The sequence below is a fragment of the Panulirus ornatus genome, chromosome 50 (genome assembly GCF_036320965.1).
Source record: "Panulirus ornatus isolate Po-2019 chromosome 50, ASM3632096v1, whole genome shotgun sequence".
NCBI lineage: Eukaryota > Metazoa > Arthropoda > Malacostraca > Decapoda > Palinuridae > Panulirus > Panulirus ornatus.
The window spans coordinates 28,828,987-28,844,384 of record NC_092273.1 but is presented as its reverse complement, the minus strand read 5'-3'; the positions used below and the strand labels follow the sequence as shown (position 1 = coordinate 28,844,384).

At 39.8% G+C, this 15,398-nt stretch overlaps 1 protein-coding gene across 2 annotated transcripts in view; it reads left to right on the top strand.

Moving 5' to 3' along the window:
* The window catches only part of LOC139764699 (epidermal retinol dehydrogenase 2-like), a 111,457-nt gene that overhangs the window by 64,532 nt on the left and 31,527 nt on the right, over positions 1-15,398 (top strand). For both annotated transcript variants that reach the window (XM_071691588.1, XM_071691587.1), the window contains exons 3-6: positions 249-338; positions 1,391-1,498; positions 6,086-6,217; positions 13,331-13,460. In XM_071691588.1, the coding sequence (XP_071547689.1) occupies positions 249-338; positions 1,391-1,498; positions 6,086-6,217; positions 13,331-13,460 (460 nt within the window). The remainder of the gene's footprint in view (positions 1-248; positions 339-1,390; positions 1,499-6,085; positions 6,218-13,330; positions 13,461-15,398) is intronic.

Sequence of the window (15,398 nt, the reverse complement as noted above, 5' to 3'; positions counted from 1 at the left end):
TCAACAAACTTATACCTCTGTAATTTGAGCACTCACTCTTATCCCCTTTGCCTTTGTACAATGGCACTATGCACGCATTCCGCCAATCCTCAGGCACCTCACCATGAGTCATACATACATTAAATAACCTTACCAACCAGTCAACAATACAGGATTGAGATGTCAGAGATAAATCTTTACACTCACACTTACTTTTGATAATGGAGACAAATTTCAGCTTGTTTCATAATAGCACTGGTGATTTACAGATCACTGGGGCAGGGCAGAACCTTGGGCGTGAGTTGTCACTACAGTTGGCACGTCTTGGAGCTAAGATGATTCTTCTAGATATTAATGAGGTATGTAAATTTCCTTTTTATGGCAGGAAATGCAGTTTGTATACTTTTATATTGTCAGTATTCAGTGGATGATTTTTAGTGAGGAACTGAGACAGAAAGGTAGAAAATGAATTTGTGAATGTGTGAGTGTATGAGAGTCAAAGAGAGAGACTAGGAGAATGAGTAAGTAAGTTAGAGAAATAGAATTTTATGTAAGGAGGAGATTCTTCTTGTTGCGACTCGTCTCTGAATTGAAGACTTTTCAATAAATTCTTTATCATAAGATTTTTATTTATGGGAGGGATTCTTCACTTGTGGTGACTCATCTCTGAATTTAAGATGTTATTCAATATGTTCTTGATAATTTTCTGTGTTTACATCTTCAGCAGTTAAGTTCCTTTCATCTTTCTGTTCTTGAAAGAGAATTTTCTAACATCCATTTGAAAATGGTTTCTGTGGTTTCTCATCTCATCCTGGATTTTTTTCATGTCATCAAGTCCTGGATCCTTGTTGTCACTTAGACCTGTGACTCAGACATGCTCTTTGATGCTTATCAGGGCTTGTCCCTTGGTTAGAACTGTAGTTTTTGAAAAATGATAAAAACATTTCTACCATAGGCAAAAATTAAATGAGCATCTGTTTGGTTTCTAATCATTTCTTTCCCCTATTTCATTTTTAAAAAACCCTACCTTGTTTCTGGGCAGTAACATGCCTGAAGCCCAGACTTTACTGATTAGTGTTTGAATGATAAGTATCTGTGCTCAACTGCCTTGCCTGTGCATTGTGACAACATAGGCCAGCTTGGATTACTGTATGGTTATGTCACTGTGAATGAGCATCCACTGGTATATGTTTCATGATGGTCAAGGGGGAGGTAGATCCTCGTTGACATTTTGTGGAAGTAAGACTGCATTTTTTTTAACCCTGACTGTGTTAGAGAAATGGTATTTTATCCTCCAAGACCCACCTTTATCATGTTATGTGTTGTATGTAAGAAATATTAAAGTGACATATGTGAAATCAACCTGTTTGCATATGTGAAATCAACCTTACTGTATTATGTGTCCATCTAGGAACAGAACATGACGACTGCAGAGATGATCAGAGATGCCGGCGGTGATGCTTATACCTTTACTTGTGATGTGTCTGATCAGAAGTCTGTTGCTGCTATTGGTGTGAAAGTAAGTGACCTTTTAAACTCATGCATTCAGAACTTTAGTCTATAACTATTTTTTTATGTAAGCCAGGGAAGATCATTCATTTCTTTATATATAGAGCACCTATAAAATGTTCAACTAGATATTTGTTTATAACATGCAGAGTAATTATGTTGTTATTTGATGATACTTAGAGCAGATAGTTATCTCTAAGTATGTCTTATAGAGAACAGATATACTGATACACCAGTGCATCATATGCAGAATGATACCTTAAAAAATGTAGTCCTGTTGAAATAACAATGATTTAGAGGTCAAGTAAATCATCTGTCTGCTCATTTCCTTGTGGCTGTATCTGTGTATTTCATGGATGCCATTTTACAAATAGAAAATGGAGATATACTCTCCCTCATACCTCTTGTTTTGTGATTTTCTTCACATTTGGAAAACAAGTTTGGAGTACTTCACAAGAGAAATGGTTGTCCTTGCATTTCTATGACTGTGAGGTTAGGGTTAGCCACATGAGCAGTGCATATCCCTGGGGATAGGGGAGAAAGAATGCTTATCCCTGGGGATAGGGGAGGAAGAATACCATCCCTGGGGATAGGGGAGAAAGAATACTTCCCACGCATTCCACACATGTTGTAGAAGGCGACTAAAGGGGACGGGAGCGGTGGGCTAGAAACCCTCACCTCCTTGTATTTTAACTTTCTAAAAGGGGAAACAGAAGAAGGAGTCACGTGGGGAGTGCTCATCCTCCTCGAAGGCTCAGATTGGGGTGTCTAAATGTTTGTGGATGTAACCAAGATGAGAAAAAAGGAGAGATAGGTACTATGTTTGAGGAAAGGAACCTGGATGTTTTGGCTCTGAGTGAAACGAAGCTCAAGGGTAAAGGGTAACAGTGGTTTGGGAATGTCTTGGGAGTAAAGTCAGGGGTTAGTGAGAGGACAAGAGCAAGGGAAGGAGTAGCACTACTCCTGAAACAGGAGTGGTGGGAGTATGTGATAGAGTGTAAGAAAGTAAACTCTAGATTGGTATGGGTAAAACTGAAAGTGGGTGGAGAGAGATGGGTGATTATTGGTGCATATGCACCTGGGCATGAGAAGAAAGATCATGAGAGGCAAGTGTTTTGGGAGCAGCTGAATGAGTGTGTTAGTGGTTTTGATGCACGAGACCGGGTTATAGTGATGGGTGATTTGAATGCAAAGGTGAGTAATGTGGCAGTTGAGGGAATAATTGGTATAAATGGGGTGTTCAGCGTTGTAAATGGAAATGGTGAAGAGCAAGGTTGTTAAATTCAACAGGGTTGAGGGTATAAGATGAACAGAGAAAATTGGAGGAAGTGAAGTGTTTTAGATATCTAGGAGTGGACATGGCAGCAAATGGGACTATGGAGGCGAAAGTGAGTCATAGGGTGGGGGAGGGGTCAAAGGTTCTGGGAGTGATGAAGAATGTTTGGAAGGAGAGAATGTTATCTTGAAGCAAAAATGGGTATGTTTGAAGGAATAGTAGTTCCAACAGTGTTATGTGGTTGCAAAGCATGGGCTATAGATAGGGTTGCATGGAGGAGGGTGGATGTGTTGGAAATGAAATGTTTGAGGATAATATCTGGTGTGAGGTAGTTTGACCGAGTAATTAATGAAAGGATAAGAGAGATGTATGGTAATAGAAAGAGTATGGTAAAGAGAGTAGAAGGGGGAGTGTTGGCATAGTTTGGACATATGGAGAGAATGAATGAGAAAAGATTGACAAAGAGGATATATGTGTCAGAAATGGAGGAAAGAAGGGCAATGGTGAGACCAAATTGGAGATGGAAAGATGGGGTGAAAAGAATTTGAGCGATTGGGGCTTGAACATCCAAGAAGGTGAAAGGTGTGCATGGAATAAAGTGAATTGGAATGTTGTGGTTTGCTGGGGTCAACGTGCTTGTTAATGGAGTGAACCAGGGCATGTGAAATGTCCGGGGTAAACCATGGAAATGTCTTTAGGGCCTAGATGTGGAAAGGGAGCTGTGGTTTTGGTACATTACACTTGACAGCTCATTTATGGACGTGAGCAGGTGTGTTCTATTTTCATCTGTTTCCTGGCACTACCTTGCTGATGCAGGTGTGGGGAAGAAGAGGAGAATGTATATATCATCATTTCTTTTTCTTTTCTTTCATATATTTATACTATTTCTTGTAGGGCAGGTCATTATTGGAAATGAATGATGGCAGGCAAGTATAAATATGTACATGTCCATATACTGTATGTATGTGTATGTATATATAAGTGTATATGCGTATATGTACATATACGTGTATGTGAGTGGTTGTGTTTTTCTTTGTCTGTTTCCTGGAGTTACCTTCCTAACAAGGGAAACAGTGACCAAGTATGAAAAAAAATATATTTTTCATACCTGATCACTGACCAGAGTTGCAAGATAGGAACAGACGTAGAAAAGCCACATCTGCTCACATCCATTCTCTTGCTGTTGTGTAATGCACTGAAACCACAGCTCCCTATCCACTACCAGGCCCCACAGACTTTTCCATGGTTTATCTCGGAAGCTTCAAATGCCCTGGTTCAGGCTATTCGATCCCTACATACCACTTTGTTTCAGTTCACGCTATCCCTTGCATGCCTTTCACCCTCCTGCATGTTCAGGTCCTGATTACTCAAGATATTTTTTTGCTCCATCATTCTATCTCCAATTTGATTTTCTTGTTCTCTTCACTACTGACACATGTATCTCCTTAGGCAACCTTTCCTGACTCAGTCTATCCTTATGTCCAAAGCATTTCATCATGCCCTCTTCATTTCTATCAACCACACTGTTTCATTACCACACCTCTTTCTTACTCCTTCATTACTTACTCCAACATCAAACTTCCTTATACCACATATTGTCTTCAAACATTTCATTTCCAACACATCCACCCTCCTTTGCACAGCCTTATCTATAGCCCATGTCTCACATCCATATAATATTGTTGGGACTACAATACCTACAAACGTATCCATTTTTGTCCTCCCAAATGCCTCTTTCCACACATTCTTTAGCACTCCTAGAACTTTCTCCCCCTCATCCACCCTATGTCTCACTTCCATTTTCATGCTTTCATTAATTGCCATGTCCACTCCTAGGTATCAAAAATACTTCCTCCAATTTTTCTCCATTTAAACTTGCACCCCAGCTAATCAGTCACTTGATCTTGCAGAATCTATTAAACTTTCTTTTATTCACATTTACTCTCAACTTTCATTTTTCAGACACTCCCAAGCTGAGTCAGCAACTTTTATAGTTTTTCACTCACATCTACCATCAAAGATATACCATCAGCAAACAGCAACTAACTCACTTCTGAGGCCCTTTCATCCCCTTTAGACTGCATACTCGCCCCTCTTTCCAAGACTCTTGTATGCACCTCCCTCAACAACCCATCCATAAACAAAGTAAACAACCATGGTGACATCATACGCCCTTGCCAAAGAACAACCTTCATTTGAAACCATTCACTCTCCCTTTCCTCTTACTCGCACATATGCCTTAAAGCCTTGAAAAATACAGAGAAAGAAAAAATTGTTTGGAACCACTCTCTCTCCTCTCTTCCAACTTGTACACATTCCTTACACCCTTGATAAAAACTTCTCACCGTTTTTAGCAGATTTTCTTCCACACCATTTATTTTTAAGACCTTCCTCATGTTATCCCTATCAACTCTATCATATGCTTCCTCCAGATCCATTTCTTACACCCATACTTCAAAGCAAATATCTGATCCACATATCCTATACCACATCTGTAGCCTTATTATTCCATACCTGTCTGAAGTTATTCATCCTCTCAATCACCTCTTTCCCATACAGCTTACTGGGTATACCCACAGACTTATACCTTTGAAGTTTGAATGCTCACCTTTATTTCCCTTGCTGTTGTGCATTGGCCCTATACATGCATTTTACAAATCTTCTGACTCCTCACCTTTATCCATTCATATGTTGATAATCTTAGCTTACAAATAAGCAATACAGCCACCCAGGAATACCATCCACTCCAGTGGCATCAGTGCATAAACTAAGAAATGGTCATAAGAAACATCAATATTCATTATCTCTCAGAATTATCAAAGGAAATGTTTTGATTCACTCTGGAAAATGCGACATATTTGATGATTATTACAAACTTGTATATTTTGTAATGTTACATTGAAAATTTTTTCAGGTTGTTATGATAACAGAGGAATTAGTCATAACTGGTTTGCTTAAGTTGTACAATCATGTTTACCAATTTCTGTGTTCTCCAAAGGATTAGGTATTTTGAAGATATCAAAATCTAGGGATTTGAGTGAAATTGTATTACAGACATAATTTCAACCTGTCACTGAAAAGAATGTAATTATGTCAGTAAGAACACTGAAGTGTTTGAATTTTGTATACAGTATTTGCTTTGTAGTCAGCTTGCATATTTTTGGTGAACTAAAACTTATCTCTTGATTGTATACTCTAAAATCATGATTATGGTGATGGTACTGCATCAATTACAAAGAACTATCAAATCATGTTGTTGCCATTTGTTAAGGTACAGATATCACTTCTGTATATTTAGAAGATGATTTTTTCTCCCCCGAGGTGAGAAGAGAGATTGGTCATCCAGGATATGTGTTCAGCAATGCAGGAATTTATGAACACAAGCCTTTCCTCTCCCATACACCTGATGAGATCCAAAGGCTCGTGAATGTTAATCTTCTTGGAAATCTTTGGGTAAGTGTTATGTGTGTACTGTCTGGTAAAGTTGTGAGTACTGATGTTGAAAAATTGTGAGCAAGAGAAGTACTTTATATCATTGAAGTTAGTTTATCGTTTGTCAAATGCAAAACATTCTTTTTATAACAAATCTCATACTTGTGTCTTTTCTTAAACATAACAGACTTTCAGGATGTATGTACAGTACAGTGCATCTGCTTATTAGTTCTTTAGAGCTTCATATTTTTCTCTAAGTTTCCATACTAGTTGTCTTTATTTTTATGGAAAATGACATCACACAAGCAAAATTATGCACTAATCATGGCCCATCTCACATAAAGGAAAATATAAGGAATATTAGAAAAAGAATAAAGAGATTAATAAGAGCTCCTTAGGTGTTTGTAGAGTTGACTTCTAAAGATGGAAAAGTTAGAGGAAGAGGGAAAGAAAAAAGGAGGAAGAGAATTCCATAGCTTCACTGCTCATAGAAAAATGGAGGTATCAAAATGGTCATTCATCATGTGGATAGTTTCCACCTAGAAACTTTGAGAAATAGAAGCCATGTGCATGCCATGGGTTCAAGCCGTAATAGATGGAATACAAGCGACAAGTCATAAGGGCTGGTATTTTCTTCCTGTTATATCCTAGTGGGAGCTTCGTTATTCATTTTGGTTGCTGAGCATTTCATGAATGAAAATGTAAGGTTTTGTTGATGGAGAAGTGATTAGATCCAGTGTAATCTTTTTGATTTAAACCTCCAGATGGCAAACAAGCAGTGTAATTAGTCTTTGGCAGAAATTCTTCATAAATTTGGACTTTTGTCTCTGCGGACTTTTGTCTCTACAATACCTCCACAGTTCAGTTTCAGGATGGGTTGCTTGACTGGAAACTTTGGCTCACAAACACACTTGTCTTTCACATTCAGGCTAAGTACATTTTCTGGATATACATATCTTTGCATGTACATGTGTATGAATATATAAGCATGTACATATTCATATTTGCTTGCCTTCATCCATTCCTGGCACTACCCCACTCGACAGGAGACAGGATTGCAACCCCCATCTGCAGTGAGTTAGTGCCAGGAAAATAGACAAAAAAGGCCACATTTGTTCACACTCATTCTCTAGCTGTCATATGTAATGCACCGAAACCACAGCTCCCTATCCACATCCAGGCCCCACAGACCTTACCATGGTTTACCCCAGATGTTTCACATGCCCTGGTTAAGTCCATTGACAGCATGTCGACCCCGGTATACCACATAGTTACAATGCACTCTATTTCTTGCACGCCTTCCACCCTCCTGTATGTACAGGCCCCGATTGTTCAAAATCTTTTTCACTCCATTCTTCCACCTCCAATTTGGTCTCCTGCTTCTCCTTCCCTCTTCCTCTGACGCATATATCCTCTTTGTCGATCTTTCCTCACTCCTCTCCATGTGTCCAAACCATTTCAACTCACCCTCTTCTGCTCTCTCAACCACACTCTTTTTATTACCACACATCCCTCTTACCCTTTTATTACTTACTCGATCGAACCACCTCACACCACATATTGTCCACATACATTTCATTTATAACACATCCACCCTCCTCTGCAACCACATAACATTGTTGGAACCACTATTCCTTCAAACATACCCATTTTTGCTCTCCAAGATAATGTTCTTGCCTTCCACACATTTTTCAATGCTTCCAAGACCTTCACCCCTTCCCCCACCCTGTGACTCACTTCCACTTTCATGGTTCCATCTGCTGCTCAGTCCACTCTCAGATATCTAAAACACTTCACTTCCTCTGGTTTTTCTCCATTCAAACTTACCTCCCAGTTAACTTGCCCATCACCCCTATTGAACCTAATAACCTTGCTCTTATTCACATTTACTTTCAACTTTCTCCTTTCACACATAGATGCCCATACAGGTATATATACATATCAAAACATACACTTATACATACATATACATACACATACTCAGATATATACATATATACAATTGCACATATTCATGCTTGCTTGCCCTCATCCATTCCTGGCAACACCCTGCCCCGCAGGAAACAGCATCACTTTCCCCTCCTTCTGTAATTCCTCTAGATTTTAGTGGTGTTTTTAATTAGGTTTATCATGTCTATTCATCCAGTCAGGAATTATTGTTTGAGGGAAGATTAGATGCCATATTCTATTGAATAGATAAGGTTATATTACTACCATCTCCTTCCTAAAGTAGAATCAGAGTGATTTCATTAATTTTCTGTAGATATGATAATTTTTTAATTCATTGTGGGGCATAAATGATATTGTTGCATTTTTGATTGTTCTTTTTTTTTATGGAGGATAATGAATGGACAGAGTGAGAGGGTTCAAAAATACCAGCCACCAGTCTTAAAAGGCAATAAGTGCTGTGCCATACTTTTGTAGAATGTTTCTCAAGCAGTCTTTACATCACTGTATCAGGGTGTGGAAATGGTTTGTGACAAATGTATCGAAAGGCAGTTTGGAAGTGCAAACCTGTTTTCAGAGTTAGAAAAGATATAGGCCTAATATTTTTACAGATTAGATTATAATGTGGCATTTCACCTTATCTCTTCATCTTTTTGTCATTCTCTCTCTCTTTCCCTTTATATTATCATTTATTTATTTATTATACTTGATCACTGTTTCTCATGTCAGCATGGTAGTGCCAGGAAACAGACGAAGTGTGACCCATCTACTCATGTTATTGTTTTTTATTTTATTATGCTTTGTTGCTGTCTCCTGCATTAGCTTGGTAGCACAAGGAAACAGATGAAAGAATGGCCCAACCCACCCACATACACATCTATATACATACATGTCCACACACGCACATATACATACCTGTACATCTCAACGTATACATATATATACATACACAGACATATACATATATACACATGTACATAATTCATACTTGCTGCCTTTATTCATTCCCGTTGCCACTCTGCCACACACGAAATGATAACCCCCTCCCCCCACACGCATGCATAGTAGTGCTAGGAAAAGACTCAGTCTCTAGTTGTCATGTATAATGCACTGAAACCACAGCTCCCTTTCCACATCCAGGCCCCTCAAAACTTTCCATGGTTTACCCCAGACGCTTCACATGCCCTGGTTCAATCCATTGACAGCACGTCGACCCCGGTATACCACATCGTTCCAATTCACTCTTTTCCTTGCACACCTTTCACCCTCTTGCATGCTCATTCCCCGATCACTCAAAATCTTTTTCACGTCATCCTTCCACCTCCAATTGGGTCTCCGACTCCTCTACTCATATACGCATATATATACCTAAATGCATGAACACATACATATACTTATCAACATATACACATATACATACACATACACAGACATACATATATACACATGTACATATTCATACTTGCTCGCCTTCATCGATTCCTGGCAGCACCTCACTCCACAGGAAACAGCATAGCCAACCTCTGCATCAACAAAGTAGCGCCATGAAAACAGACAGAAAAGGCCACACTCATTCACACTCGGTCTCTAGAATAAGTTAAAAAAAACACAAGTATGCAGTAGGGCATACACAGTGCAAGACGTGCTGGACTACCACAGCACTGTCCACTTGTCACAGTCACAAACCTCCTGATACTCGGTGGACACAACATGCAGCTTTGCTGACACTCAGGGAGACCGTGTTGATGCAGTTGTTGCTCTGAAGGGGCTTGCCAGAAGCTGGCCTGATGGTGGAGGGCTCAGTAAAAGTCACTCAGAGGCCAGAAGGTGGTGGTGCTCTCTCAACTCCTTGCCTCCCCCACCCTGGCCCAGCAGTCTCTCTAGCACCAGCAGCTGATGTCGCTCCAGCCTATGTGGTTCTTGGTGCCAGGGAATGAACAGCGCCATATACTGTTCGGCTCCCAATGAAAATAATCTGTCGCGTTTCTGAAAAAAATATCCCAATCACAGAAGTCACACACCCAGGACCTCCTGACCCTTGAGAAACTTCTCAGCAGCCCATGGTCAGGTTTGTTACCAGTGTCTTCTAAGTCCATCAGCACTCTCTCATTGACCTAGGTAGGAAGATTTATGAGAAGTTTCTCATCCTCACTGTATGTAGTGAAGGCCTCACTTTGATATTCCAAGGGGGCATACCATTGACTTCAACAGCCTGGTTAGATAGCACCCCTTTGACGATGCCTCTCTTGTACCGTCCATTGCATCAAATGTTGGGCAGCCTTACCCACACTTCATCTCCAGCTTGATAAGCGCCTTCCACATCTGATTCCTACTCCTCATAGGGTCCATGCCGCAAACCACGACGGAGTTCCTGTGCAGCATGTTTGCTGGGCTGTTGATGATGAGCCGTCATCCCGTGGCAACATGTTGTACAAGTACACCAACTCCATTACTGAACAGCCCTTCCTTGCAGCTATGACCTTCTTAGTACGATGACACCTTTCAGCTATGCCATTCCCTGAGGGAACATGTGCACATTGAAAACGGAGGCTCATACACTACCGTAAGATGAAGAGCAAACAACTTGCTGTGAAAAGCTGTGTTGTCTGTAAGCAGCTCCTCACAGAACACTGCCTCCAACTGCCCAGTAATGCATGTGCTGGTCTGAAACCTCAGCTGGTGCCAGACAGCAAATTATGATGGTCCACAATCAATTAGAGTCAGTATGGCTGCCCGCTGCAGTGAGTAATGTCCACGCCAATTCTATGCCACACCTCCTCCATGTCCAAGCTTCCTTTCTGCCACTTAATGAGTGCTGGGTCAGTGGACTGGTACACCTGACAACTAATGATGACTGAGTGCACCTGCCACCTCGTGACAGCTGGATTGACTCGCCTCACAAAGTAGAGTGTATGTTTCATGTCTGGATATCCCGTGGAGTGATGTACTGCAATCTTCTCACTGGTTGCATCTACTCTGGCAGCACACAAGTTGTGCAGCCGGGAGGCTGGCTGCAGGTACCTTCAACCATCATTGTGGTATGCATGTCAGATCATCCCCCTTGTTGTTAGTGAAAGTCATGAGAATAGCAGACAGCTGAAGACTGCACCATTTAACTAGCAACAGCACTATTCCCACTCTTCTCTGGATGAGCTTTTCACTTGCTACCTTGGTCTTAAGCTTACTTCCTCCCGAGAGGGAGTGTGAAATCCAGTAGTGCACTGACGAAGAGTCAGTCACCAGTTTGACTTTTTTTCCTCATCTGCCAGGCCAATGTGAGGTTCAACCCTTTGATGACTGCGTCAAGCTTGGCCATGTCAATGTGATAGAAGTCTTTGCGCAACCAGCTAGCATCTTCAGTGATGCACCTGTCAATTTCATCTGCGATGCCATGTGCTAGATAACTGGCATCTACCCAAACCTTAGCCTCATCACCTGTGACATCCCGTCGTCCTTGCACAAGGTCATTCCCTTTCACTTCATTCACAGTCTCTTGGAGAAACGCTTTCAGCTCATCATTGGTGACAATGTCATCTCACCTCTACATGACATGATTAGCTCTCCTCTTGATGAAGGCCATTGCCACTTGCAGCCAACTGCACACAGGATGGTGGCCTACCAGCTTGCCACAATAAGAAAACACTTACTGATGCATCAGCTCACTTAGCATGTCTCCTGCCTAGTTATATCTCTTCCAGATGGGATTTCTCTGCTTCCCCTAGACTCTTACGCCCAACACTTGCGCTCTGTCAGCAACTGGTTTGTGAGGCTTGCTTGTCAGGCCAAAGTTCTAAAGGTGCTCCTCCACACGGCTGGCTTTGACGGTGTCTTCATTAACAAGGATGTTGTCAATGTAAGCTGATGTTCCCATCTTCTCATTTGGATCCTGTGCCAGCACACAGTTTAGCACTGCATTCATCACCAGCGGTGTGATATTTAGGCTAAAACCCAGAGGCTTCAGACAATACCTCTGACCCTTGAATACCACCGTTTGACATGGCCACAGAGATTCATGGATCCTAATCTGCAAGTAAGCCTTCTTGAAGTCCAACACCCACATTCACACTTTGTGTGTGCCTTTCTTGCAGTCTGTCTGCACACATGTATGAGTCAGCTGTGAAAATGTCAATGTGAGAGCTGAGCTCTGAGATTCAACAAAGGCCTCATCTTCTTGTTATGCAGGACCACCATTATTAGAGGAATCAGGTCTTTGGCTGGTCCATACTTTCTTTCATTGTATGGCAGAAACCATCCATTCTTTATCCACTTCACTTCTTGGCAAACATGAATTGTCTCTTATTAGCCTCTCCCTACTCATCCTGCCAACTTAGCCAGATGATTATAGCACACTTGGAGACAACTGCACCTTAGGGAACACCATTGCAGAGGTTGTTATTGTCATTTTTGTAAAGGGTGGTGTTGAGGTCTTTAGTATAAGGATATACTGGGGAACAGTGTTAAGTGTCTTCTGATATTTGCTGCTGCTATTTCTTTGTGGGAAGGGGGTTGTGTTTGGTTGCAGCCATCTAGGTTGTTGTGAGAGGTTTGTTTACAGTGTGCTAGTGGAATGACTGTATCTGTAGCTGTGCTGTATAAGTGAGTACTTATAAGGTTTTGTCAAAATGCAGAGCTGTTGCATATTACTTTCTGTAGGAAAATACATAGTTATAAAGAACAAGCTGTGTGAGTTACAAGTTGTCAGGTGTTATGTATTAGGAGAGATTGAATGTTTGTTGACTAAAAACCAGCAACCCACCTGTGAGTAAGGCAGGAAGAAAAGACAGTTACCTGGGTCAAAGGAGTGACACTTGACAGCTATTTAAGTGGTGGCTCATTCAACAGTCAGTTTTGCATTAACACTCTTTCAAAATAAAGGAACCATTAATGTCTGCAAACTTTACATTTTTATGTACCTGTGAAGTGTACAGTAATTTTATTCCTCTGTAGATTAGAATATCATCTTACATATTCTATAGATACCTTAGAGTATAGGAATATTACCAGGCATTATTTCTCCTTTTATTTTTTCAGAGTACCTAATCTAACCAAAAATATTCTACCAGTAGTAATATATTGTATTTGTAAATTGTAGTAAAGTGTTAAAATTTGGCACGTGACAGTTATATAAACTAGCTTTATTTTTTGAGTAGTTCTTTGTAAATGATGATTTAATATATTTTTGGGCAGGTAACAAGGGAATTTCTTGGACACATGATGCAGCACAACCGTGGCCATGTTGTCAGCATTTCATCAGTATTAGGATATATTGGCCGCAATAATGTTGTGCCTTACTGTGCATCGAAGTTTGGAGTTAAAGGTACAGTCCCATGAATCTATCTGTTTGTCTCCTTGTCCTGAGCACTGTTCACCAGATCTTTAGTATTATTCATCCATTCTTGATAGTGTCAGCATAGTATATGTGCAATATTTCTGTGTACTTTTTTTTAAGAATAAATTCCAACACTTTTTTTAAAATCTCATTACAAATCAATTGTTAGTTAAGTGTAAATTCAGTCTCACATCAAGTTGATATATTTCATAATTTTTCTAGTCTCTAACACACTTACACACACACACACACACGCACACACACACAATGTTACAGCATGTTTTCAGATTTTGTCTTTCCATTTGACTCTTACTGACTGCCGTGCTCAGATTCTTGAACCCTTTTGAAGTTTGGTGATATGAAGATTTAAGAAAGTTGCCAAAAATAGTATGTAAAGGCCAGATGGTTTAGAATAAAAGAGTGATTGTTTTTTTGAATGAAGGGAAGCTTATTAGGATTCAGGTACGAGGATGAATGAAAGATTAAGGAAAAATAACAACCTGTTTTCGAGAGGGTTTACTGGACAAGTATGGGAGATGGCACTAGACAGATTACAGGTATTTGGGAGAGGATGTTATCACAAAAGTGGGAGGTGAATAGAGCAGAGAAAAACGAGTGGAGACCAGGTTGTAGTTGAATGGATTTAGAAAGTATTTGTGGCAGCATGGAAAAATGGGTATGTACTTGATAATTGGATGAGATAGCAGTGACTGTTTTGCTGTGAAAAGGTAAAGTAGTAAAAATTATTCATTATATGGTATATATTTTTTACTTGGCAGTATAACTTATGTAGTAAGATTATTTTTCGACCCTGTGAAAAGGATTATTGAATCCTTTGTAAGTGAAATATAAGAGGGATTGAGGGAAGGAGGTATATAAACCAAGATTTAGCACTTAAGTGGGTATTAGAATAAGTTGTGGAGAAAAAGAAGTCTTTGCAATATGCAAATATTTTATGTTGAACAAAGTGCATAAGATAGGTATATAAAGAGTTTGGGAAGTATTGAAAGTATGCTGGATGTTGTCAGTAGCTTGCACAATAGAATCAGTGCTTCTGTGAGAGTAGGTAGCAGTTGTATGAATGCTCTGAGGTAAATTTAGGAGTGCATCATGTATATGTAAGGGGCATTATATGAGATGGAGTTGAGTAAATTTGGTTTATAGATGAACCATAATGAAACATATTGATAGCTTTCACAGTTATATTGCACAAGATGCAGTCTTGGAAGCTGAATTAGAGGAATAAGATTTAGTAAGTTGGTTTTTTAGTATGTTGAGGAGAAGGAAACAGAAAGTTAAAGTGCAAATAACATAAAAGTTTGTATTTTTGAAGGAAATGCTAACAGTATAGATTAATTATGACCAACAGAATTAAATGTTGTCAATGAGTATGGTATCTAGAAGAATGGCTGGTTGTAAGAAACAGTAGACTCATGTATTGAAGAATTGTGGGCACTTTCAAGGTATTGATGAAAGGGAAGAATTTTTGTTTTATGTAAGAAGCCTACAATATGGATGGGGGGGGGGGGGGGGATGAACAGTGACATAAAAACAATATCAGTACATATACTGTCTGGACTGTGATGTTGGTGGTTTATGATGATGTGAATAATGAAAGTTCAGGGACGATGAGCGTATATGCATGTGTGAGAACAAATACTAGGAGGTTGCAGCATCAACACTGGTAGAGTTGATAGTTTAGTGATTACAATAATAGCAGACGTCATACTAAATCCACATGTGTTAGGATCTAAGGAAGGGTTGTATTTATTAATAGTAACCCATCTTCTTAAGGTTATTTATAATTCTTGATAATTGTTGAGGATTCTTACTGAACAATATGTTTTTGTTCATTAGTAAGGGTAAGGGTTTATTCCATACAGTACATTAACATTATTGAAGCTAATTCTCTTTTATATAAGAGCG